This window comes from Microcaecilia unicolor, chromosome 5 (genome assembly GCF_901765095.1).
Source record: "Microcaecilia unicolor chromosome 5, aMicUni1.1, whole genome shotgun sequence".
In the NCBI taxonomy this organism is placed as follows: Eukaryota; Metazoa; Chordata; class Amphibia; order Gymnophiona; family Siphonopidae; genus Microcaecilia; species Microcaecilia unicolor.
Genome location: NC_044035.1, coordinates 320,177,857 through 320,202,655, shown reverse-complemented (window position 1 = coordinate 320,202,655; position 24,799 = coordinate 320,177,857). Strand labels below are relative to the sequence as shown.

Here is a 24,799-nt window from a genome sequence, read left to right as displayed (position 1 = left end):
AATTGAAGAACCTGCCATCATAAGGTAATGTTGGAGGCAGCATGCAGTTGAAAAACCACATGGCCACTGTTTTTGAAGAAATGATTGATAGACAAGTGGGTTAATATTTGAAGAGTGAATCTGTAGTATGGACTAATAATATATCTGCATAATATGTGGAGATCCCAGTATCCTGAACTAGTGTAGCTAACGGGCTCAGAAAAATGTTAAATAGTAACGGAGAGAGCACGGAGCCCTGGAGAAATAGAAGACTGAAAGACAACTTTAAAGGGAACGGTCCTGAAGGTAGGATGCGAATCAGCATCAAACGTGGTCAGTGAGGCCAATAGAAAGAAGTCTAGATGTCAAAAGAGAATGATCTACAAGATCAAAGGCAACAAAGAGGTCTAAATATACTGCTAAAGCTATCTTGTCGTGATCAAACTGTTTGTCATTATGCAAAGTAGCAATAATAGTCTCTGAGCTGTGACCAAATCTGAATCTTGATTGTTTAGGATGTAAAATATTAGCTTGCTCACAATATTGCAGAAGCTGTTAGAAAAAAAATGTGGCTTTTTTTTTTTAACGTGGAAAGAAAGACCAGATTGGAAACTGGATGGTAATTGTCAGTCACTGAGGGATCAAGGGAACGTTTCTTTAGAAGAGAACAGACAAAGCCTCTTTCTAAATATCATGGAATGTGCCAGTGGAAAGTTAGTTTTGATAAGTGTCAAAAGGAGTAAGACCAGATTAGTTTTGCAAGCCAACGTGAAGGAAAAGGGTCGAGAGCACACATGGTAAGTTTGAAGTAGCAAGTAGTTTAGAAACTGTCGCCAGAGTAATCAAATTGAAAGATGACCAGGTAATGGCATGCACAGAGGATGAAAGTGAGTCTTAGAGTGAGAAAATGGGAGGATTGGAGAGCCTGAATTGGTTGGAGGTAGATAGTTGGTATGAAGTTTAGCAATCTTAGCACTAAAAGCATTAGCCAGGTCTAATGAAGATGGACTTGGGAATTGGATAAGCTAACACCTATTGATTGGAGTTGTGAAAAAAGTAAACGTTTTACACGTATTGGCAGATGGTTCAATTAAAGTAGAATAAGTTCTTAGCAATAAGTTACAGCAATAGTTAATATGTTGCCTGCATATAGTGAAGGTGAAAGGGGTATAGTGACGCCTCCAGAGCCTTTTGGCTCTGCGGGCTTGGTGATGTAATAGTTGTGGGCCAGGAACCAGGGTTGATGAGAACGAATCACCACCTTGGTGGAATTAACGGATAGTAAAGCATCAAGGAAGTGGGAGCATAGTAAATTTTGATGGAAAAAGGGAGTTGAGAGCAGGAAGAGATAAAGGATCAATTGCACTAAGATTTCTTAGAGGTGGAGGGGGACACAGTTCATTCATTGTTACTGAAATTTCCAGATTAAATGAGATTAGCAGATAATTGGACCATGAGAGAGAAAAGGAAGAAAAATTAGAAGGATTTAGGTTATTGTCAGGAAATAGTAAGCACAAGGTCATCATAAGGACATGTGTTGCCATACTGAGACAGACAGACAAGGTCCATCAAGCCCAGCATCCTGTTTCCAGCAGTGGCCAATCCAGGTCACAAGTACCTGGCAAGGTCCCAAGTGTAAAACATTTTATTTGTTGCTTATCCAGAATAAGCAATGGATTTTGCCAAGTCCATCTTAATGGCTTATGGACTTTTCTTTTAGGAAATTATCCAAACATTTTTTAAACCCTGCAAAGCTAACTGCTTTTACCTCATTCTCTGGCATCAAATTCCAGAGTTTAATTACGTGTGGAATGAAGAAATATTTTCTTCAATTTATTTTAAATTTACTACTTAGTAGCTTCCCTGTGTGCTCCCTAGCCCTTGTATTTTGGTAAAGAGTAAACAAGCATTCACGTCTACCCATTCCACTCCACTCAGTGTTTTATAGACCTCTATCATATCTCCCCTCAGCTTTCTCTTCTCCAAGCTGAGGATCTGTAGCCTTTCCTCATGGGGAAGTTGTCCCATCTCCTTTATCATTTTCGTTGCCATTCTCGGTACCTTTTCTTATTCCACTATATCTTTTTTTGAGATGAGGTATGTATCTGCCTGCCTGGGTGGGTTCAGAAACATGTTGCTGTAATTTTGAGTCTTTTATCAAGGATAGAAAATAGGTTGAACGATTGGGTAGTTGAATTGAAATTTGAAATTGCCAAGGATTAAAAGATTATAAAAGTTGACAGAGGCTGGAGTAATAGTCTGAGAGAATGCGTGCTGTGACCCCACAGGCAAACCAGGTCTGTCACCAGACTCAGTTGTGTGGTGATCTTTTGCAGAAGATGATCAAGTGAGTGCCAAGGGGGAAATAAATAGAAAAGTCTCAACCAAGGCTACTGCTGCAACTGTTGCAGCCGACCTCTACTCCTTCCAACAGCTGTAAAAAGCAGGGTACCATTCTGACACCATCAAATCCATGATTGGAGTGCCCCACTAGTTTCTGATTAAGGAGAAGGCTTCCTCCAATAGCTCCCACTCACTGGAGTCCAGGGTATATCTGCTCATGAAATCCATTTGAGAATTAAGGGATCCCTGCAATGTGTGTTGTCAAAAGTGCCAAAAGATGCGACTCAACCCAGCTGCATAGTACAGCTGGCTCTCAAGGGAGTCTGCTGAACTTCTTGTACCTGTTTTACAGTTGACATAAGCTACACCCATGGCATTGTAGGACAGAACCTTGATGGCCCTGCTCCAGACTGTCAATTTGAAGGCCTGCAATGCTTGTCAAACTACCCTTGTCTCCTTGGCGGCTGCCCACTGCTCATGTGTCACCCAGTAAAGCTTGCATCTATCAGGACTACCAGCAACTGTGGAGACTCCAGATCGACTACCTTGGCCAGATTCTTGGGATCCAGTCACCATGATAGGCTGGCTCTAGCCTGCAAGGTCCAATGAAGATGAATATTGTAGCTCTACAATTGGGCTGACCAATGTTTCAACAGCAACCTCTGAAGTGGTCTCGTGTGCACTTATACCCAAGGGGGCCAGCTTGAATGTTGCCACCATATACCCAAAAACCTGCATTTAGTCCCAGGCCCAGGGCTTAATGATATCAACAAATGCCTTTTCTTGACTCTGTAGCTTAAACACACTCTGCTAGGCCAGGAAAACCTTTCCCCTCTTCAAGCTCCAAGTATTCCAGCACTTGAGAAGACTCCAGCTTGCTCTTTCCAAGTTGATAACCCATTCCAGAATCTACAAGAACTGCACCACATGTATGGTGGAGTACCCGTTCTTATCCTTCAACTTTATTCTGATGAGCTGGTCATCCAGGAATAGGTGTATCCAGATTCCTTACTTGCAAAGGGCTGCCACAGCCCACCACCACGATCACCTTGGGGGTGGTGTGTGGAGCTGTGGCAAAACCAAATGATGTTAAAATTGATAGTGGCCTCCTTAGGACCAAAAACATCAGCCTTGCCCATTCAAAGGCCACGATGCAATACAGCAGCAAGCAAGGTTCTCCTTTTGCAGAAGTCTCTGAACTAGAAGGCCCTTCTCTTCCAGGAGCTTTAGACTAGAGAGTTGCACGGGGACAGAAATGCGACCCATCCCTGCTCGTCCCCGCCGGATGTTGCTGCCGCCACCCCACCAACCCCCCAACCCCCAAAATTGGAGAGCTGGCTATGCCCCTGATGGAAAATAATAAGAGAAATATTAGAAATTAATAATTGCTGATCATTGGGTAAAAGTAACACTTCATCCAGGTAACTACAAAACAATATTTCTGTAGACAATAAATGAATCGGTGGAAAATTTAATGAATTAAGAGTTTTTACTCTTATTGATTATTTAAATTCTCAACCTTGCTGTGTAAGGTTAAACTGTCTTTAAAAGCAACTGGAGTCTTGGGAATTAAAGTAGAAACTTGTAGTTCAAGTTTCCCTATTCTCATATCCATCTTAGAAATGTATTTATATCTTACAATTTCTCTGTTCTTGGAATTGAGCACTTCGAGCAATGGTTGACGCTAGAAAGTTTTCTGTACGAGTTACTGCTTTTCAAACTTAGCAGTTACTTCACTTAAGGAACAAGTCACAGCAGAAACAACCAGGGGAACTTGATGAAACTGGAGATCCCAGGAGAGTCAAATTTCCCTTCACAAGCAAACCAGTGTGGGACTGCCCTTGGGGAGAAATAATGGAAGCTGTTGGTAGGGGCATGGTGAAACCTCTCCCAGATCTCAATTGCCCAGAAGCAATAGAGGAATCTGGGCTTAAGGCCACAGACTCTCCCATAGCTGACAATATCTGTAGGTGTTTGTCCATATGGCCATCAACTGGGGACCAGATGCCCCCTCCTTTACTGTAAAATGGGTAAGTGAAAAATTAAACCACAAGAATACCAAAAACAAAAATGTTTCTCACCATACCAATATCTCTCCATAGCTCAGAAAGGCTCCACTGTGGCTGTAAAGGAGCTTTAATCCTCCTGGGTAGTTATGAAAGGATGATATCAACATGGTCTGGAGAATGGCATCCCAGAGTAGACAGCAGGCCTCCCTCTTTCAGCTTTCTCCAGACTCCTCTCTAGCCTCTTCTCAGGCAGCAGTGTCTTTTTTTTTTTCCTCCTGGGTAGTCATGCAAGGATGATGATTGGGTGCTACCTGATGGTCCAGAGGATGGCTTCTCAAACTGAGTGGTATGGCAGGCCTCCCTCTCGAAACTTTCATTCTCCTCTGACTCCTGCACTCCTTTTCTAAGCACTGCAGGTTTGATGAGCTCACCACAGAGGATGCAGCCTATAGTATAGGAGTGCTCAGAGAAAGAGTGGTTAGATCTCACTCATTTTACTAGGGTGCTTTGTTACATCCCATTCGTTATGTACTGGTCTGGTAGATTAATAGAAAGAAAAGACTTCCTTACCTGCTAATTTTCTTTCTCTGACTAGTCCAGAAGTCTGCCCTGAAGTCAGCAAATGGTTGTTGTGAATAGGTTTTTTTTCTTTCTTTCTTCCTTCCCCTTTCTGTGTATATATGTTGGCACATTCAGTTGTCCTCCAAGGGCTCCCCCCCCCCCCCCCCCCCCCCCGGGGAAAGGTCATAAGGAAATGTTGGCTACATAAGTTTAGTTACAGAAAATATTGAGCTGGTTGGAGCTGCATGGACCCTGTATAGGGTAGCAGTTCTCAGATCATTGTTCTGTCTCCATCTGCTGTAGAAGGACATTTATTCTGGACTGGTCTAATAGTACTCAAAAGACAATTAGTAGGTAAGAACATTTTTTCTTAGGCACAAGCTATGCAGACATATTTTATAGCATTTTATGATCCATCTTTTGGCATCTCATATAAATCTCTGTTACATACCGTTAGTGGCATGGAATAATTTTTCAAAATCTTAGTATTAGAGCTGCCTTAAATGTTTTTACGTTCTGGGCTGTGATTAGTGGGGAGAGGAAGGAATTGCCAGAGGTTAGTTTGCAAGCGAACTAAAGTAGTGTTTAAATCGCCTTTCTTAATGGAGGATTTTATGACCCATTAAAATATAATTATGGTGAAAGTATTTAAAAAAATAAAAAAAACCAACCTTGTCTGAGACTGTTTTACCTGCTCAACTGCTATGATCTTGTATCCTAGCTTTATTATAATTCCCCTTCACTATGCAGATGCTTCACCCTATTTATACATAAATCTTTATTCAAGTAATGCGCTTAGCTGTCCTGCTTTGAAGAAAAGACCCTTATGTTTCAGCTTAAAATAGATTTTTTTTTTCAGCCAGCAGAAATGCACTGCAGTGCAACTTTGATAGCTTTGTCCTTATCGTCTACAACATTTGACCTAAAATAGGCAACTGCCAACCAGGGGCGTATCTGGACTCCGGCGGTAGGGGGGGCCAGAGCCAGAGAGAGGGGGCACATTTTAGCGCGCCCCCCCCCGCCGCCGCCGCCGCCGCCCCCACCGCCGAGCCCCCACCGCCACCAATGACTTAGTCTCTCCACCCCCCTCCCGCCGCCAACCCTCCCCCGCTGCCGTTCTTACTTTTGCTGGCGGGGGACCCCAACCCCCGCCAGCCGAGGTCTGCTTCCACCTGCCGCTGCCTTCAAAACTTCTTCTTCAGCCGGCGGGGGACCCCAAACCCCCGCCAGCCGCCCCGCGCTGTTTAAAATTCATCTTCGGCCTCCGTGGCCGTGCTGCTGGGATAGGCGGCGCTGTTGAAATCCACTTCGGAGTCTGACGTCGCAGCACGTACAACGTACAACGACGTCAGACTCCGAAGTGGATTTCAACAGCGCCGCCTATCCCAGCAGCACGGCCACGGAGGCCGAAGATGAATTTTAAACAGCGCGGGGCGGCTGGCGGGGGTTTGGGGTCCCCCGCCGGCTGAAGAAGAAGTTTTGAAGGCAGCGGCAGGTGGAAGCAGACCTCGGCTGGCGGGGGTTGGGGTCCCCCGCCAGCAAAAGTAAGAACGGCAGCGGGGGAGGGTTGATGGCGGTAGGGGGGTCCAGGGCAAAATCTGCGGGGGCCCAGGCCCCTGAGGCCCCACGCAGATACGCCCCTGCTGCCAACTACTAGTTCTAATTTTATTGTGCAGAAATAACATATTTTTTTTCCTTCCCTCACAGAAATTTACCAGAATTCCAGCTAATGGACTTAAAATAGATGTTACCAACCAGGAGGGGTTGACACCTTTACACATTGCTGCACTACATGGTCATTCTGTTCTTGTCTCCCTGTTCTTGAAACATGGTGCTGATGTTGGTGCAAAGAGTGCAACCCGTGCAGTGCCTCTTCACCTAGCCTGCCAAAATGGGAATGATCAGGTAATCATCACTCATTAAGACATCAAAGTGTTGGTGTATTGGTGCCTTTGTGTAGGGTGCCAAAAAAGGCACAGACATTTTACACACACAGAAATAATGATCAACAATAAGTAGGGAAAGGGGAAACAATTCAGATGAAAGGAAATGAGAGAGAATTATAGAGAAGAAGAAAGGCAAGATTTATCTGAATGTAGCAATTAAATGGTTGATCCAGTGGAAAAGAATAAAAGGTGCAAAGCTGTCATAAGTAGACAATAAAGGGGTCAGAGGTTGGCGGAGAAATTAATGCCAAAGATAGAGATAACAGGGAAGGAAAGAGGAAAGACGGCAAGAAATTTAGTGAATTGGAGTATTCTGGTCCAAGTAGACTAGTATGTTAGCATCTTAAGTTAGAAATGGATACATAGGGAATTTAAGATGTAAAAAGGAGACAGAGAGGGATGGTAGGAAAAGGATGTACGTAGGCATGTGTGAGTTTATTTGAAGAACAGATGACAACAGTGTGTGGTGGTATTGGTTTGATATGGAAAGGTGTATGTAATGAGGCCAGAAGTAATCCTGAAGAGGAATCAGTTGGAGCCCATTCTAGATCTTCAAAGAATATCCCAGTAATGGAAAAACCTGATTTATTGTGGGCTAGAAGAGTCTGCTGTGGAGGGAAGGGGTAATCTGCCTTGAGGAATAAGGTGGCAGCAGCTGGGGGTTAGTGGGAGAGAGGGATCGGTCGTAAAGTAGCATCAAATATGAGAGTGAAAGTTGATAAGCTCCTCTGTTTTCACTGTAGCTTGATTAATTCTTTTCTGATGATCTGCCTTTATTTTTAAAATAAGTGCCTCAGTTTAGTCAGCACAGAATGGTGCATGACTCCAAAACATAGTACTAGAGAAACTTAAAATACATTTTTAAATGTCGGGGTTGGCTTGTGCCAAAATAGTTCTTTCTTTCATAGTTGTGCTGCAGCACTCCACCGAGTGTGAGGGAGTATTGCACTTTGACAATAACACTGTGATAGGGTGTGAGGGGGGAGGGTTATAATGTGGTTACACATTCCCTAAGAAGAAAGCCTATGAATGACAAAAGATAAGAACTTTAACAAAATGTACTTTATCCTTTTTGGGCAGATAGTGTTCTAACCCTGCACGGAAAATTTCAGCCTAGCTGACTTTTAGTTAAAGAAAAGGACTTTTGTAAGATTAATTTAGAGCAGAGGTTCTCTAGCCAGTCTGGGTTTCAGAATATCCACATGAAATATGCATGAGACAGATTTCATAGTTGTCATTCACAATGAAGCAAGTGCATGCAAATACCTCATCCATATTCAACATGAGTATCCTTAAAACCACTCTGGTTAGGTGTGTCCTTTTATGTTTAACTGTACAGCGCTGCGTAACCCTAGTAGCGCTTTAGAAATGTTAAATAGTAGTAGTAGACTGGTTTGAGACCCCCTGATTCAGAGTAATGTATTTCAATTAAAGTTTTAAAAAATGTCAGTGTAGATTAAACTTAGTGTAATACAGTGTCTGATGGTTTTAGCATGTTGATATACAACTGAGTTGTCAAAAGGATTCTTAAGTTCAAATAAAGTTTTTCTCCTAGGTGGTAAAGTATCTAATAGATTGCAATGCTAACCAGAACAAAAAAGACACAAGTGGAAACACTCCTTTAATTTTCGCTTGTATGAATGGTCATCTTAAAGCTGCTGCATTGTTACTAGAGGTAAGGTTACATCTAATCAGATTAATTTGAAAATGTGTTTTCTGTTCAGTGCATTCTTTATGCATTGAATAGATTATTTCTTTGTGTTCTTTCATGGCTAGGAAGTAACACTCATTGGAGATAAGTGATAGCATTTTTAACGCATCATAAAATGGCAGTGTTTTCAATAATTTACTTATATATTTTGTGTTAGACACTTTGTGAAACTGTGAACTAGTCATGAGACACTGATGTAGGATACTAAATTTAATGGGAGATTGATAATGTATTTGTCAGTTATGATGTTGCAGTGAACCTTGAATTTTTTAGAATTCACATATGATGGTGGACATATAAGCAGTTTCATTGGTTACATACTGCTAATTAAGACCATTCACTGAAGGTCGCCCATTAAATATTTAAACATTCAAATTTTTAAACATTTGGACAATGGTTTTGTAAACTAATTTAAAACCATTGTCCAGTTTAGACTGGTATAGCGTATAAAGGAGTCGATGTGGTATAATAGAGCACCCTTCTCTCTCTCTCTCTCAGCTCTGGTCCCGCACTTGCGGAAACAGGAAATGAGGCCGGGACCAGAGCTGAGAGAGAGTTGGGCCGAACCTGCACGCCTTTTACTGCTGCTGACAGCCGCCGTAACACTGACTTGGTAAGTGAAGATGACTTCTAAAATTCGGAAGGAGAGGGGTGCTGGAACTGGAAGGGAGGGACGATGACCCTGGAACTGGGAGGGAGGGGATCCTGGAACTGGGAGGGAGGGAGGGGGGGACCTGAAACTCGGTCTCCTGGAACTTGGAGGGAGGGAGGGGATGACCCTGGAACTCGGAGGGAGGGGGGAGGTGACGGACGACCCTGGAACTTGGAGAGAGGGAGGGATGGGGGACGACCCTGGAACTGGGAGGAAGGGAGGGGGGGCCATGGCACACACTTTCTCACACACACACTCTCTCTCTCAGAGACACACTCGCACCCAGTCTCACTCTCTCTCTGTCACACACACTCGCACATTCACTCTCTCTCTCACACAGTCACTCTCACACACACTCTCTCAAACATACACACTCCAAGGAAAACCTTGCTAGCGCCTGTTTCATTTGTGTCAGAAATGGGCCTTTTTTACTACTACTAATAATATGTAAACTGCTTTGACTGTAACCACAGAAAGGCAGTAGTTCAAGTCACATCCCCTATCCCTTGGCACAGATGGTGAATGAGTTGCAGGTGCTGGTAATTGATTTGCCCTACCTTCAGTTTAACCTGCATATATTTACTTACTCTTCATATGCATCAGAAGGTGTCTATTTCATATCAACCAACCCATCATAGTTCTTGCATTTAAAAAAAATTCCATGCCAATATGGTGGAACACATCTTAAGTAGTCTGTGTCCCTATGTTCCTTGAGAGGATGTCCTTATCAGAGACATTGCAGAACATATTATAAGCTCACTAATTACAAAGAGCCTCCACTGGAACCAAGCAGAGGTGCACCTCCAAAGTTACTACTATCTTCAGAGCAGCAACCTGGTTGTCTGTTCATATGTTAAATTTGCACTACTGTCTGGACAGTATGTCAAGAAGGGATAGTGCATTTGGAGAGGTGGTATTTCAGAATCTCTTCAATAATTGATCAACTCTTCCATCTGCCTACAGTGGACCATTTCACCACACTGTTTTCAGGAAGAGTAGAGTGATCTTCAGCTATGAACGTTCCCATAAGTGTGATTGATTTTATTATGCTTGTTAACCAAGAAAAAGGGAGTTGCTTACCTATAATGGGGGCTGTCTGAAGACAGCAGGATACATCAGCCATGCTGACCCTTCCACCTATCTAGAGATTGGATTATGAGCTTTAGTGTGTTCCTTGGGGACTGCTAGGTGTAAGGGTAATCTCATATATGCTAAGAAAACTGTACAAAATTGGGTCTCTGTGAGATCTGAAATAGTGGGGTTTGTATTGGCACCATTGTGAAGATGTAATCCACAATTGTGGTTGATTTATCTTGACATCTGCAAAGAGTCCCCATTATGGGTAAGCTACTTTGATATCTAGTTTTGTAGGGGGATAGTGGAGGAACTGTGGCTTTGATTCCAGATTATAAATAAATTCAGGGATAGGTAATGAATAGGGAAATGCTGTAATACCTTTGGTCATATGGAAAAGGATTGAGTAACAAGGATATGGGAAGAATGTGCTAGTAGGTCACCTTGATCAAATTTTGAACACGTCATCCAGGTATAATGCTCCGGTTTCTAAATTACTAGAAGATGGAACAAAATGCATCCTGGATTCTTATGTCTTAATTTTACTACTACTTACCTCTGGTCATTTTCTTTTCTATAACTTTACATTACGATTTGTTCTTTCCAGCATGATGCCTTAGTAAACCTATCTAATAATAAAGGAAATACAGCACTCCATGAGGCAGTGAAAGGGAATTGGGAAGCCTTGGTGGAACTCCTGCTTTCATATGGAGCTTTTGTCCATGTGAGGAACAAACAACAGTGTACTCCTTTGGATTGTGCAAAGGAGGTATGTAGAAGAATTGGGGATAACATGGGCAAAACAGGTACATGTTGTTTTTTTTTAATATAAATTTAACAAGTGGCAAGAGCTTTTGTTGGTAAGATTCCATCCTGTTGGTTTTGCTATGAACAAAGCAAATGTAATAAGTGTGTAGATGAGTCCCTGGTGACAAAGGTAGAGTGATATCCATGTGGGGAAGACGACCCTGTTTTGTGTGACATCCCCCTCTCCCCCCCCCCCCCCCCCCACCAAAACAAAAAACCTAGTAATCACTCACCTCTCAAGTAGAAATAATTGGTTTGGATATGTCCTATTGCCCTACTGATATAATGCATGTGTTTATTGAAAGAGTAAAAACTTTGATTTTGCTGGAAAAGTGGTTTTAGGAAGAGCGATGGTGTTAATTCAGAAAGAGAAGAAAAATACCTTCATGGTGGGCAGTGCTAGCAATGGCCAGTGACATCTCATGGATATAAAAGGAGAGGGATATTACTACAAGCTACAGGGAATGAATGTGAAGCTAGAGAACCTCCATCTTTCCAGCTCTGGCAGGGGAGAGAAAAAATGAGCCAAGGGCCAAAAGTGAGCAAAAGTTTGCAGTGGGAGTTTTAGCTCAGAATGTTCTGGATTCTGGCGAGTTTTTCTTCCAGCAGTGTGTAGTTGGGAATGAAGTTTTCCTGGCTTTTTAATACCAAGGGCCCTTTTTCTTACTGCACTTTAACAGCAAAAAAAAAAAACAAAAAACCATTAACACATGGTAAGTGCAAAGGCAGCATAGCTACTGTTGGGAGTGTGCTCAGCATGTTTTCTGCTGTTCCCATGCAGACTTGGTCATTAGCGCATATTAAACCTGGTTGCTATTAGTGCAAACAGATTTAGTGCCTTCTATTGAGGAGGCACCAAGTACATCTGTGCTAACTGCAGTATGCCATCCATGCTCATGCCCAATCTAGTTTCCACCCCCTAACACAAATGTACTTAATGCGTTAAACCACCTTGGGAAGAGATAGCGTGCTTGTGCAGTAGCAATTAATGTGCCTAATTTGCATGTTAACTGCTTCACACGCCTTAGTAAAAGGACCCCTAAGTTGGAAAGATGATGGTGTGTGTTACTCAGAAATCTTATGTAAAGCAAGCTGAAATGGCTTGCGGGTCAGTATAAGGGTATTTTTGAAATAATACAGTATTAGAGCTCTAGCTCCTTCTTATGCTTCGGGGGGTGGGGGGGCACTAAAAGAAATTGTTCCTTGTACAGAAGTCATCCTGTGAAAACAGTACATGCTGAAAAGAAACTGTTAAATACAAATTTGGGGGAAAAAAAATCTAGATCATCTTTTTATGTTCTTCTCTCCTATACCAACGGCTCTGAATTAACTTCTCAAAAGCAACTATCTTAAGGTAGAGTGATTTAGCCCACACTGTGAGGAATACAGGCTTGCAGGTATTTTGTACCCATGAGACACCAACTTCATTTAGAGAGACACCCCATAGATTTCCTTTTGAAACGTTATTGCCCGATGAGGATTTTATTTGCAGAATTTGCAGGTTTCAACTGCCTGCTAGGAAGTCTGTGTGGTGTGTTAAACATAACATCTCAAACATACTTTGTGGAATGGCCCCAACTCCACCTTGTGGTGCCCTTTTCCCTAGCGCTGAAGTGAGTATGGGAAATTTTGAGAGATTTTCTTCATGCGCGAACACTTTCCTGTGGCGTATACCTTAGAAATGCACCCCTAAAATGACTTGTTGGGCACTAATGTAATTGTAAAGGTTGAGATGGAATAATATTGGAATTTGTGACATGCATCATTGTGCTTGTATGACACTTGATAAGTTGCAAACTGATCATTTGCAACTATAGCCCACACAACAAAAATTACTGCTTCTGGATCATGTTTGTGAAGATAAATTGCAGGCTGGAGGCAGCACTGCAGTATAAAACTATATTTGGAAAATAATCAAGGGGATTAGGAGAAAACAGAGTTACTTACCTGTAATAGAAGTTTCTCTGTGGACAGCAGGATAAGTTAGCCACACATAGATGAACTAGCTCTTCTAAAGCTCAGAAAAACCGTGAAGGCTTTTCTAAACATGTGCAGGTCCTCCCCCTCCAGTGCCCAGCCCATTACCACCAAGTCCATTCTGTAGCTGCAAGCAGGTTCATCTTAGAGACGAGGTGGGCTGGTTGTGTGGCTGACTCATCGTACTGTCCACAGAGAACCCTTGTTACCGGTAAGTGACCTCATGTTCTCAATGGACAAGCAGGATGAGTCAGCCACACTTTAGTGGAGGACTGTGAAGGGGTGTTATGTTGAGAAGTGTGTGTGTTAACACCTTTCAGATGAAGCAGCATAAGGAGAAATTAATGCAAGGGCAGATGAAGACAATAATGAGAATCAACAGGTTGCAACCCCCTTCGAGATAGTGGAAGAAGACAACATATCGGGTCCTGTGCCACATTGCACCTGGTGCTGGTTGATGTAAACAGATGAAAGCTGGGGGACAAGACATAGTAAACAATTGGAGGCTGGTAAAATGGCAAATCTTTAGATGGCCAGACCAGCGAGTCTTGTGCATCTTGCACAAGAGGCCTGGGGTTGAGTGACTGTGTTCCTGTGGAGATTGTGATATGTTTGGCTACGTTGCAGATGTTTGGTTTCAAGTGTTTGAAAAGGGTAGCTGTGATGCAGTAGGCTCTGTCCATAAAATCTATTCAGTCTGCATACAAGCAGAGGCTGAATGTATTAAGGAAAACCATGTGAAGGTGGACCTTGCAAGAGGTGTATCCTGGTGATTTGGATTGTTTTGATGATAGCAGAGACTTCCTGCAGTGCTTGCTTTACTCAGACTGAAAAGGTTGGGACTCTCCTTTAGTCTGGAGCGTAAGGAATGCCAAATGGGGATGCTGCTATATATAGCAGCTTTGAGTTCCTCCAGGTGGCGCTTCCTAAATGGGTGAAGTTCAGTGATGAAACAATCTTAAGTGCATAGATCTCATAGGATTGAGTGTAGGTTATACAGAGCTTGAAGCTAACTGCTGCCTAGTTCCTTAGGCCTGGGAGTTAGCCAGCTTATAGCAGCAAGAAGTATGGATGCAAGTGGCCTTATCTGCATGTCCTGTAGCAAGGGGCCTTTTATACTGGTATTATCTTGGTTATAGGTCCTCTTTGTCCTATATTTGTGGGCATAAGGTGGTACTATAATAGAGCTGATCTGTCCCAAGAATGGATGAGATAGGGGAAGAATTGGAGGTGTTTTTTTTTTTTTTTTTTTTACTGTATTGGGGCTTTGCTAACAAATGGCAAAGATATGCATGCTGTTCTTGTGAGGACCCTATGATGGATCAAGATTAACTAATAGGTAAAGAATAGTGACTCCTAATGGGTCTTGTGGGCCCTGCTCCAGGAGAGTCTGGGTTCTCTGCTTCATGGTGCAGACACTGAAGTTGAGCACAGTGGGAGCAATGCTTAATGAAATAGGGTAGCCTTTCTGAGCCATTAGCAGGGGCCTGAGTGGAAGGCTATAAGGGATACCTTAATGACTGTATAGGAGTGTGATACTAAGCATACTAGGTGTAAGTACTGACCTTTTGGGGTCAACCTAGGCAGTTTCCTAGTATGCACCCTGGAGCATGAGAGCTGGCTGGGTACATATTTTGTTTTGAGGGTGTAGGCTGAGACTGGAGTTTTCCCCAGAAGGTCAAATAAGCCTTGGATCATGCACCCACTTGCATACTCCTTCCACACAAAAACTCAGGTCACACCGTTGCATGTGCTCTGAACCAATATGTCTTTACTGAAGAACTTGACAATATAAGAATTCTTGGGACAGCAGTAACAGTGCAGAAGCTTTAGAAAATATTTACACATCTCCTTTACAGAGTTTCACTTTACTCCCAATAGATGAGGCTCTGTGAAAACTCCTCCCTATCTCTCTTTAAACTTCTCCTCATCTAATCTTACATACAGCCAGTACAGTTTGGATGTTAAACTGGAACAGAAGGGTATCAGGCAGGCAGTTGCTGAGCCCTGGAAGACATATGGGAGGGCTTTCATTTCCCATAAAGGCTGTAGTAGTTTCCTGTCTCCTAGCCTTGAAATAGAACGGGAACTTTAGAGTGCCCAAATGGTAAAAAATAAGTTGGTTAGCACAGCCTTCTCCCTTGGCCTGGAACTGGGGTGAAATGGTTTTCCAGATTCCCACTTCACTGGATACAGAGCACAGGTCTGGGTGACACTTCTGCTTGCTGTACTTCTTGAATTTCTTCTGTAGCTTCTCTGTGCTACTGGACTAGCAAGCACTGTTACCTGAATGACTATGCAGTAATTATTTTAGCTTTCCCTAGCTCAATGTGGTCGGGGCTCAGGAGGCTAAAGCCAACAGACCTTAATTTTAAAATTGTGATCTCCCTTTTTTTATTTTCAGAATTTGCCTCCTAAAGTGTACTCCTCCCATTTTTTTTTTTTTTAGTTCTTACCAATGGAATTTGACACATCCATTTCCCCTTTGTTATAGATAGGTTCTTTTGAGATCAGCTGGATAAATACACTCCTGGTTATTGATGTTCTCACACTTCAGTAACATAATGCTGTTAGTGGAGCCTGAAGGATTTGTTTATGCACGATGCCCATTTACAGGTTCCTACGTAGGGCTTGAACTAAAATTGTGTCTAAGCCATTTAAATGGGATAGGGTGAGCAGGGACACTAGAACAAAGGTGATTTGAGGTCTTAGTTGGAGCAGAGAACTTATGTGATTTGGAAAGGTTTCTGTAAAGTGGTGAGGGAAAAGATAAATGGAAAGAGTGTTTTGACAGGTAAATTAGTCCATAATTTAATTGTTGTTGAGCTCAGAGATCAGTGATAAAGGTTGGGTAGGGCCATCACGTTTATGTATGAGGAATATCCTCAGGGGGGAGGGGGCCTGTTCTACTACATTCACTGTAGAAGGGCCTGATTTTTCACTAGAAAAGAGAGAGGGGTGGTATAGGTAGGGAATGCATATAGCTACTTATTCGAGAAAAAGTACCCCAGATATCATCTGCCTATTTGGCTGCCATGCTTTGAGCAGATGATAGAGATGGCCTTATATGATAGGTGTGAGTTGTGTTAACACATCAATACAAAGTTTATTTATTTTTGTTCATTTGCGTTTTGTTTTTATTTTTTGCACCAGGCAGAGCGTATAGGGATACTGGTACCCCCTCTCCTTCCTATGATAGATTTGGAGCTAAGTACTGGACTTTGAGAGTCCAGACATAAAGAAAATTGGCAGTCTGGGAGATGTAAGGAAGAGCTATGGGAGTCCAGAATTCTGGTCTTTGAACAACTGGGACCCATTAGAGATTAGATGAAGCACCAGAATGAATAGGGAGGGACAGCCTTAAAAATGAGTACCATCCTTCCACTGCTCTCTCTCTATTATCCTGCCAAGAAAAAAGTAGAGTTATCCTCATCACTACACACCTATATACATCTCTGTTGCACAGGCTAAGGACCACAGCCCGCCTGGAGAAGCCCTGAATATTCCCTCCAGTGGGACAATACTATGAGCTTACAGAGATGGAAACCCAATGCATACATCTCAGAGATGTCCACATCCCCATAACATATCTACCATCTTCTATAATCGGATAGTTGGGAACCTTAGAAAACAGTACTAGTATTAATATGGCCTCCAAAACAACCCCGGCTTTGGTCACTGGCACAATCTTAAGAAATTTCTAGTTTTTTCTTGGCAGGATAATAGAGAGAGAGCAGTGGAAGGATGGTACTGTATAACTTTTGATCTTTGGGCATGGTTCCCAAGGTGCAAGTCATATGCTCTAATTCTATAATCTTAGCACCTAGTAACGCGCAGGATCCTCAAAAATGTGGGTTTAAAGACCTGTTTCTTTTGGATGCTAGCTTGTTCAGTATAATCCTTTCCGTAGTGGCATGGTGTAAGGATTTGCCAGGAACTGAACCTGTGACCTTGCAGGCCAGTCACTGGGGATTTGCAGTTGAGCCATGGATGCATCCTGTGCCTTAGAGGGCCTGCCTATGGACAAATGGATCTTTGTCAGAAGTAGGATCAGAGGAAGAAATGAAAATGGGGTGCCAGTTGTCAGAGCAGCTCCATTATTGTCCTTAGGATTTGTTGGGGATTAGAGGAGGCGGTGGTAGCATCCTCAGGTCATCAGGTGACATGGTCCAGCAGGTTCTGGGGCTGTTCATACTGGAAGCCAGTAGTGTCCTGTCAAGTGTGAAGGAGCAATCATAAAGGGCCTTCTGTTACCTTGTAGTGAGCAACAGTACTGAAATCTCAGTACTTCTATGTCAGGATCCCAAGCTCCTTAACAGTGGCTGCAACAAGGAGGCCTCAGATACAGGGGTGGATCTAGAGGCTCCTAGCTGAACAAGGTGGACTGTTAGTTCCCATGAGATTGGTGTCCTCAGCTCTTCAGGCCAAGTAGGAGTAGATTTTCGGAAAGAGGATTAAGTTAGTTGCCCAATATCACAAGCACTAAAGTGGGACAGGTAAGATTTGAACCCTTATTTTATAGGTTTCAAATCTTTAGTTCTAACCAGTAGGCTATTTCTCCATAGCAGACTGGGATATAGTTATATAGGGCTGTAATCTGTTCAGGAAAGACAGAATAGGAAGCAAGGGCTGGGGAATTGCATTGTATGTTACGATAATAGTCGCACAATTGTAGGACCTACAGAATAAGGAAGAGGCACTGTAGGTCAGTCTGGAAAAAAAGGAATGGCAAATATATTTACATTGGTGTGATATACAGGCCTCCTTCACAAATGGATGAAATGGACAAAGATTTAATTGAAGACATTCAAAATATATGTGTGAAAGGGGAAGTACTACTAATAGGTGATTTTAATGTACCAGATGTTGATTGAGGTATCCCTATTGCAGGGTCTTTTAGAAGCAGGGAGATCTGGATTCTCTCTACAAGGGGACCTATTCCAGCAGTTGGTAATGGAACCCATGCAGGATAGGGCCATACTGGACTTAGTGCTTACTAACAGGGAGAGTGTTTCTGATATTAGGTGATCATCTGGCATCCAGTGATCACCAGATGGTGTGGTTTAATATTAAGATAGTGTGGAGAGGGTCATTCAGAAGGTGAAGGTCCTAGACTTAAAAAAAAACCAAAAACCTAACTTTGTTCAGATGGAAGAAGTTGGGAAGCAGTGGGCAAAACTGAAAGGAGCTATTGTAAGAACAACCTTTTTGTAAGGAAAGAAAATAAAAGTAAGAGGAAAAGGAGACCGCTTTGGTTCTCAAAAGTAGTAGCTAAAAAGGTAACGAAAAAGAGCTTAATCTTTATAATCTGCAAGAAATCACAGAAAGAGGAAGACAGGTGACAATACCTGGAAAAGCTAAGAGAAAGCTGGTAGAGAGTCAGGAAAGCAAAGATGCAAATGGAAGAAAAAGTAGCCAATACAGTAAAATGGGAGGGACAAGACATTTTTTAGATATGTTAATGATAGAAGAAAGCACAAAGTGGCATTGTGAGACTCAAAGGTGAAGGGGAGGAATATGTAGAAGCTGATAAAGATAAGTCAGAATTGCTTAACAAATATTTCTGTTCTGTGCTCACAGCTGAAGGCCAGGAGCAGGACAGCAGAAGGCAAACACAAATAGAAATGGAGGGGTGGTAGCCCCTGAATGATTTTCAAAGGACTGTGTGTGTGAGGAGCTGTATAAAATAAAGGTGGATGAAGCGATGGGGCCAGATGGCATACATCCGAGGGTGCTGAAGGAAGTTAGGAAAGTTCTAGTAGCTCCTACTGGCTGACCTTTTCAATGCTTCTCTAGTGTCAAGAGTGGTCCTGGAGGACTGGAGAAGAGCAGATATTATCCCTCTCCACAAAAGCAGAAGTAAGGAAGAGGTTTGTTTGTTGTTATGGAAACTACAGGCTGGTAAGTGACTTCTGTGAAAAGTAAATTAATGGAAACACTTTTAAAACAGAGAATAGTAATGTTTTTGGAATCCAGTGGATTACAGGACCCGAGGCAACATGGTTTCACTAGAGGGCAGGTCTTGTCGGACAAATCTGATTAATTTCTTTGACGGTGACCAGAGTTGAATTGAGGGAGAGCGTTAGATGTGGTGTATTAAATTTAGCAAAGCCTTTGACACGGTTCCACGTAGATGACAAACTGAGTACCCTCGTTATAGGCCCTAAAGTGATTGGGTTAGGAATTGGTTGAGTGGAAGGCGACAGAGGATAGTGGTAGATGGAGCTCATTCTGCAGAAAAGGATGTTACCAGTGGTGTGCTGCAGGGTTCGGTTCTTGGGCCAGTTCTTTTTAACATTTTTGTAAGCAGTATTGCTGATGGCCTGTCTGGTAAGGTTTGCCTCTGCAAATGATACCAAAATCTGCAATAGGGTGATAACCCCTGATGGTGTGGATAACATGAGAAAGTTTTTAGCAAAGCTAGACGAATGGTCTGGAATTTGGCAGCTAAGATTTAATGCTAAAAAATGCAGGGTCATGCATTTGGGCTGCAAAAACCAGAGGGAACAGTACAGTTTAGGGCGCGAAGAACTTTTGTGCAGAAAAGAGGAGTAGGACTTGGGTGTGATCATATATGATGATCTTAAGGTGGCCAAATAGAAAAGGCAACAGTGAAAGCGAGAAGGATGGTTGGGTGCATAGGGAGAGGAATGGTAAGTAGGAAAAAGAAGGTTATGATGCTCCTGTATAAGACTCTGGAGATACTTCATTTAGAATATTGTGTACAATTCTGGAGACAGCACCTTCAAAAAGATATAAACAGGATGGAGACAGTCCAGAGGGCAGCTACAAAAATGGTCTGTAGTCTTCGTTATAAAGTGTATGGACAGACTTAAAGATCTTCATTATGGGGCTCATTTTCAAAAGAGAAAACTGTCCTAAAGTGGCATAAATCTGTATTTGGACGTTTTTCTAACAAAAACGTCCAAATTGGTATTTTCGAAACCAATTTTTAGACGTTCTGTGAATTCCATCAAAATTGCAATCAGATCACAAGGGGGGGGGGGGGGGGTGTTAAGGACGAGATCTGGGCATTCCTAACACTTGGACATTTTTCTGCCATAATGGAACAAAACAAAAACATCCAGGGCTATAAATTGGATGTTTTGGTCTAAACCTGTTTTATTAATGAATAAACCACAAAAAAGTGATTTAAATGACCAGATGGCCACTGGAGGGAATCAGGGATTTACTCCCCCAGCGGTAACTAACCCCTCCCACCCCCCCAAAAGTGTGATTAAAAACATTACTTTCCAACCTAAGATGTTATACTCAGGTCCAGTAGAGCAGTAGTCTAGTGGTCTGCAGACAGGTGGACCCAGGCCCATACCTTTCTCTACCTGTTATACTTGTGGTGGAAACTGGGAGCCCTCTCAAATTCACCAGAAGCATACTGTACCCGCATATAGGTGCCCCTTTCACCCATAGGGGCTATTGTAGTGGTGTACAATTGGGAGTAGTGGGTTTTGGTGGGGGAGGGCCTCAGCAGACAAGGTAAGGGAGCAACGGCGAGATGTACCTCAGAGCATTTATTTAAAGTCCACTGCAGTGCCCCCTAGGGTGCCCCATTGCTCTCCTGGTATGTCTGTGTGGCCAGTCTACTAAGAATGCTGGCTCCTCCTATATCCCAAAGGCTTGATTTTGTGTGTTTCACTTGAAAAACATTTTTTTTCGAGTAAGCCAGAATTATTAAACTGTGTTATTTACACTATGTCTCCATGACTTATGTTTAAATGATAATACTAATAAAAAGCAAGACTGAAACTGGGAATCCACAAAACTGAAATGGTTCTTTCCCTGTGTGCTTCATAGAAGACTCTCAACTACTGCTGTTTTGAAGTTTAAAAGAAAGGCATAATTTGGAATAACTGAAGAAACTCGGGCTGTTGAAATGCAAATATGCACTCAGAATAGAGGCACATGTTTTATCATTTAGGAAAACTATTAGTAAATGACTGTAAAAGATGTTTATGAGAAAAATGTATTTTGTAATTAGTTACAATATACGCTCTCATTTTTAAGAAATCAAAAGTCCTGAAGATCCTGCAGGCGGCATCAAACAATCCAGTGACATCCGTCAATGTTTTAACAGCAAACCCATGTGCCAGCATCGTGAAAAAATGTAAGAAAGGTATGTTCTTATTGTTGAAGAGTGAGCTTGCTCTAAGATAATTCAAGAAAAGATGTATCAGATATCTGAAACTAAATTCTAATATATAGGGCTTTAACAGTTTGAGACATGGACTGAGTAGTGTATCCTCAGGAAAAACATCAGTAAGAAAAGTAACTGAATAAAACACAACCAGCGTACAAAACAGAGAATAGGCAACAAGAGAACATTTTTCCCCTCTTATTTGAATCCCTAAAACCAAACAGTGCTGTCTGCTGGCCCTACTTTACATTGCAGACTTTTAATTTATATTGTAACACTTGTTTGCAAAATAGAGAGAGGATGGGACTCGATATACTGCTTTTTCTGTGGTTACAGTCAAAGCAGTTTATATATTATGTACAGGTACTTATTTTGTACCTTGGGTAATGGAGGGTTAAGTGACTTGCCCAGAGTCAGAAAGAGCTGTAGTGGGAATTGAACCCAGTTTACCAGGATCAAAGCCCTCTGCGCTAACCACTAGTCTACAAAATAGCCAAGTGTGTCTGAAGTTCATGCTGCTGTTAACTACGTCAGGTTATTTGTAGGGTGGCATCATACTTAGGCCCTGATGCTCAAAAGTAAACGTACCGTACTAGCGCCCACATTTATCTGTACAGAATGTTCAGAGGGGTCTAGCGAGGGAAATGAGTGCGCCAGGCACTTGCGCAGATAGCATGCAAATGTAGTCAAGCTCATGTAAATGAGGTCATTTGTATTCCTCCCAATGCTCAGAAAAGAGTGCCCGAAACAGAACTGAATTACCGCTGCAAAAAAAATAACACCAGGTCGGAGCAGGCATTAGGGTGTTGGAAGAGCATTTCTCTTGATTCTCATGCTTCTTTCTGCAAAATTGGCTGGTTTTGATCGCTTTTGGAAGCAGAAGGATGCTCCTGCAAGCTCTTAAGCACTGGTTGTGAGAAACAGTAGACCCAAGCAAAAGCGCACATTGGTGTCTGTTTTCTGTGTCTAAATTGAAAGTGTCCATGTTTAAAAAAAAAAAAAAAAAAAAAGACTCCTCCAGGATCCAAGATGGCATCATGAACCTGATGTGAGTGGAATCTCCGCTGCTTCTTTTGGTTTGTTTTCCTCAGAATGCCGAAGTGTAGGGGAAGGCCAGCTGCTGTCACCATTCACTGGCAGTTGGTGTTTTTGGATTCATTTCTGCGGAGAACTGGAGTGCCGATGAGGTCGGACAGCTGCCCGCTTGCAACAACCGTGGTGAGTGCAGCCCTTGGTGTGATGCTAGGGCTAGATGTCACTCTGAGCCCTGACCATAGAGTGCCTCCCCCACAGCCACAGAGTGTCAGCTCTACATTGAAGGCATCTTCCCCTCGGCAGCCAGGAAAAGCAACGGTGTCCAAAAGCTGTGAGGCACAACTACATCTAGTGGAGGACCAGGGGATTTCAGTTTCTCTGAACTCCCAAACAGCTACTGTGGGATCATCTGGCCCTGCGGGAGATTCTTTGACTACAGTTGGTGACCTGAGTGCTCTTACTTTACCAGTTCAACAGGTACAGACTTCACTTTTTCTTACTTTGAGAAACTGACTGAGGTTACCCTTGACAATCTATGGGCTCTGATTGTAAATCTGAGTAAAGCTTTGTGCACCCAGATTCAGATGTTGGAGCAAGAAACACGCTTTTAAAAAGAGACTGGAAACTGTTGATTCTGGTATTAAAAAATTGACTGAAAAGGTAGAGAAACAGGGGAAAGAATTAGATGCTGTTCAAAAAATTCAAACAACTGTGATTAAGGATGTAGTGAGTTTGAGGAGAAAAGCTGAAAATTTTGAAAATTCCTCGAGAAGTAATAATCCACGTTTCTTAAATTTCCCTAGATTTTTTTCTATTACTCCTAGGGAAATGCTTAGAAGAAAATTTTTGGAGTGTCAGAGGAATCTATTCCTCCTTTCTCTCAAATGTATTATCTTCCGAGTAAACCAGTGGAAGGTCAGTTGACTGAAGAACAAAATGATGTCCCTTTAGGTGTATCAAATATACAGGACAATAATCTTATATGTGCAGGGACATTTACAACTAAATGACTTCCCAGCAGCTTCTACTTAAACATGCCTCAAATATTAATGTCACCTTGACATTCTGTAATACTTTCACAAAACAACAAAATGTTATATATATAATTTTTTTAGGATCCTCAGAGTTCACAGCAGCAGCATTGCTATCAAGCCATTTTAGGCAATGCTGTGCATATCTTCATTGATCCAATATTTAAACTTTTTTTTTTCTTTTTCAAAAGGTGTAAACTTATGGTTTAAAATTAGTGACTAACACCACTTAACTTTCAGCAGCTTACATAACAGTGAGAACCTCCGCTGACATGGCCAAGTTTCGTTACTTCCTCAGGGAAGAGATTCACTGAAACAAGAAAAACAAACTCAAAATATGTTCAAACGGAATTCTGAACAACTGTTAAATTATAAAGAACAATGCTGGATTTTCTTCCTTGGTAGGCTGCAACCACATGGATTAAATTCAGAACTGGAAAGGTGGTCTTTATCTTGATTGGTTGCTGTCAGTGGCTGTTTAACCAATCGGGACTGTGTGTTTTTTAGTTAGCTAGGTAGTATTTAAATAACGGCTTTTCTGAAAGAAAGCCATGGCCATTGTTTTTCTATGTGAGAACGGAAACAAAACATATGGCATGTAAGCTGTTACAATTCTTGCTAGTTTAATATCTTTTTTTTTTCAACTTATTTAGGAGTTCACAGATTGTTTGAACATATTTTGAGCTTGTTTTTCTTGGAGACCCTAGCTGGGTGATCTTACTCAAGGTAGGGGGTTAGCCTTTGAGGCATCTCTGTCAATCAAGTGTTTGGAAACCAGAGCCATTCGGAAGGCATTGATGTCATTCAAAGATCTGGTTGTAGGCAGAGCAGTAAGGATTTTATAAGGCAGTGCCTCAGTGGTTGTTTGTATATCAACAGACAAGGAGGTACACGATGGCTCTGGAGGCGACTGCTTTACTTTGCTGGGCCATCCCATCTATTGCTCTCTTAGCAGTGCACATTGCTGGAATTCAAAACATTCAAGTGGATTTTCTCAGCCTGCAATCTTGATCCAGGGAGTGGGACTTGTTGGAGGCCTTTCATCTCCTGACAACTCAGTGGGGGATTCCCATTCTGGATTTGATGGCAGAATGCCAGAGTGCCTCAGTTTGTCACCCAGCAGAAGGAACATGGGTCAGAAGGTTTGGCCGCAGTTGAGGATCCTCTGTTTCCTCTGTGGTCTGTGATGGGTTTAATTCCACAAAGGATCACATCTCATTCCATTGTTATGATCCTTCATGGACAAGCAGCATAGTCTCACATGTGGGTGATGTCATCTGATGGAGCCCTCCTGTGAGAACCACTCTTCAACTTGTTTACACAAAGCTTTTGAGAGGGTTGCACTAGCATGCTTATGCCTTCTCACCTGCTGCTGTTGAACAGGACCTAGCCATTTGCAATTTTTCTGCATGGCAGTGTTCTGGTGCTCCCTGTCAGCTTGCATCAAATTAAAGTTTGGAGGCAATTTCTATCTCTGTTTTCAGTTTTCACTTGTGTAAGTCCTGTCGCTGTTGTGCAGGGT

At 42.4% G+C, this 24,799-nt stretch overlaps 1 protein-coding gene across 1 annotated transcript in view; it reads left to right on the top strand.

Moving 5' to 3' along the window:
* The window catches only part of ANKRD27 (ankyrin repeat domain 27), a 133,332-nt gene that overhangs the window by 94,449 nt on the left and 14,084 nt on the right, over positions 1-24,799 (top strand). Inside the window, 4 exon segments of the mRNA XM_030204404.1 lie at positions 6,600-6,797; positions 8,394-8,513; positions 10,883-11,044; positions 21,082-21,181. Of these exon segments, the coding sequence (XP_030060264.1) occupies positions 6,600-6,797; positions 8,394-8,513; positions 10,883-11,044; positions 21,082-21,181 (580 nt within the window).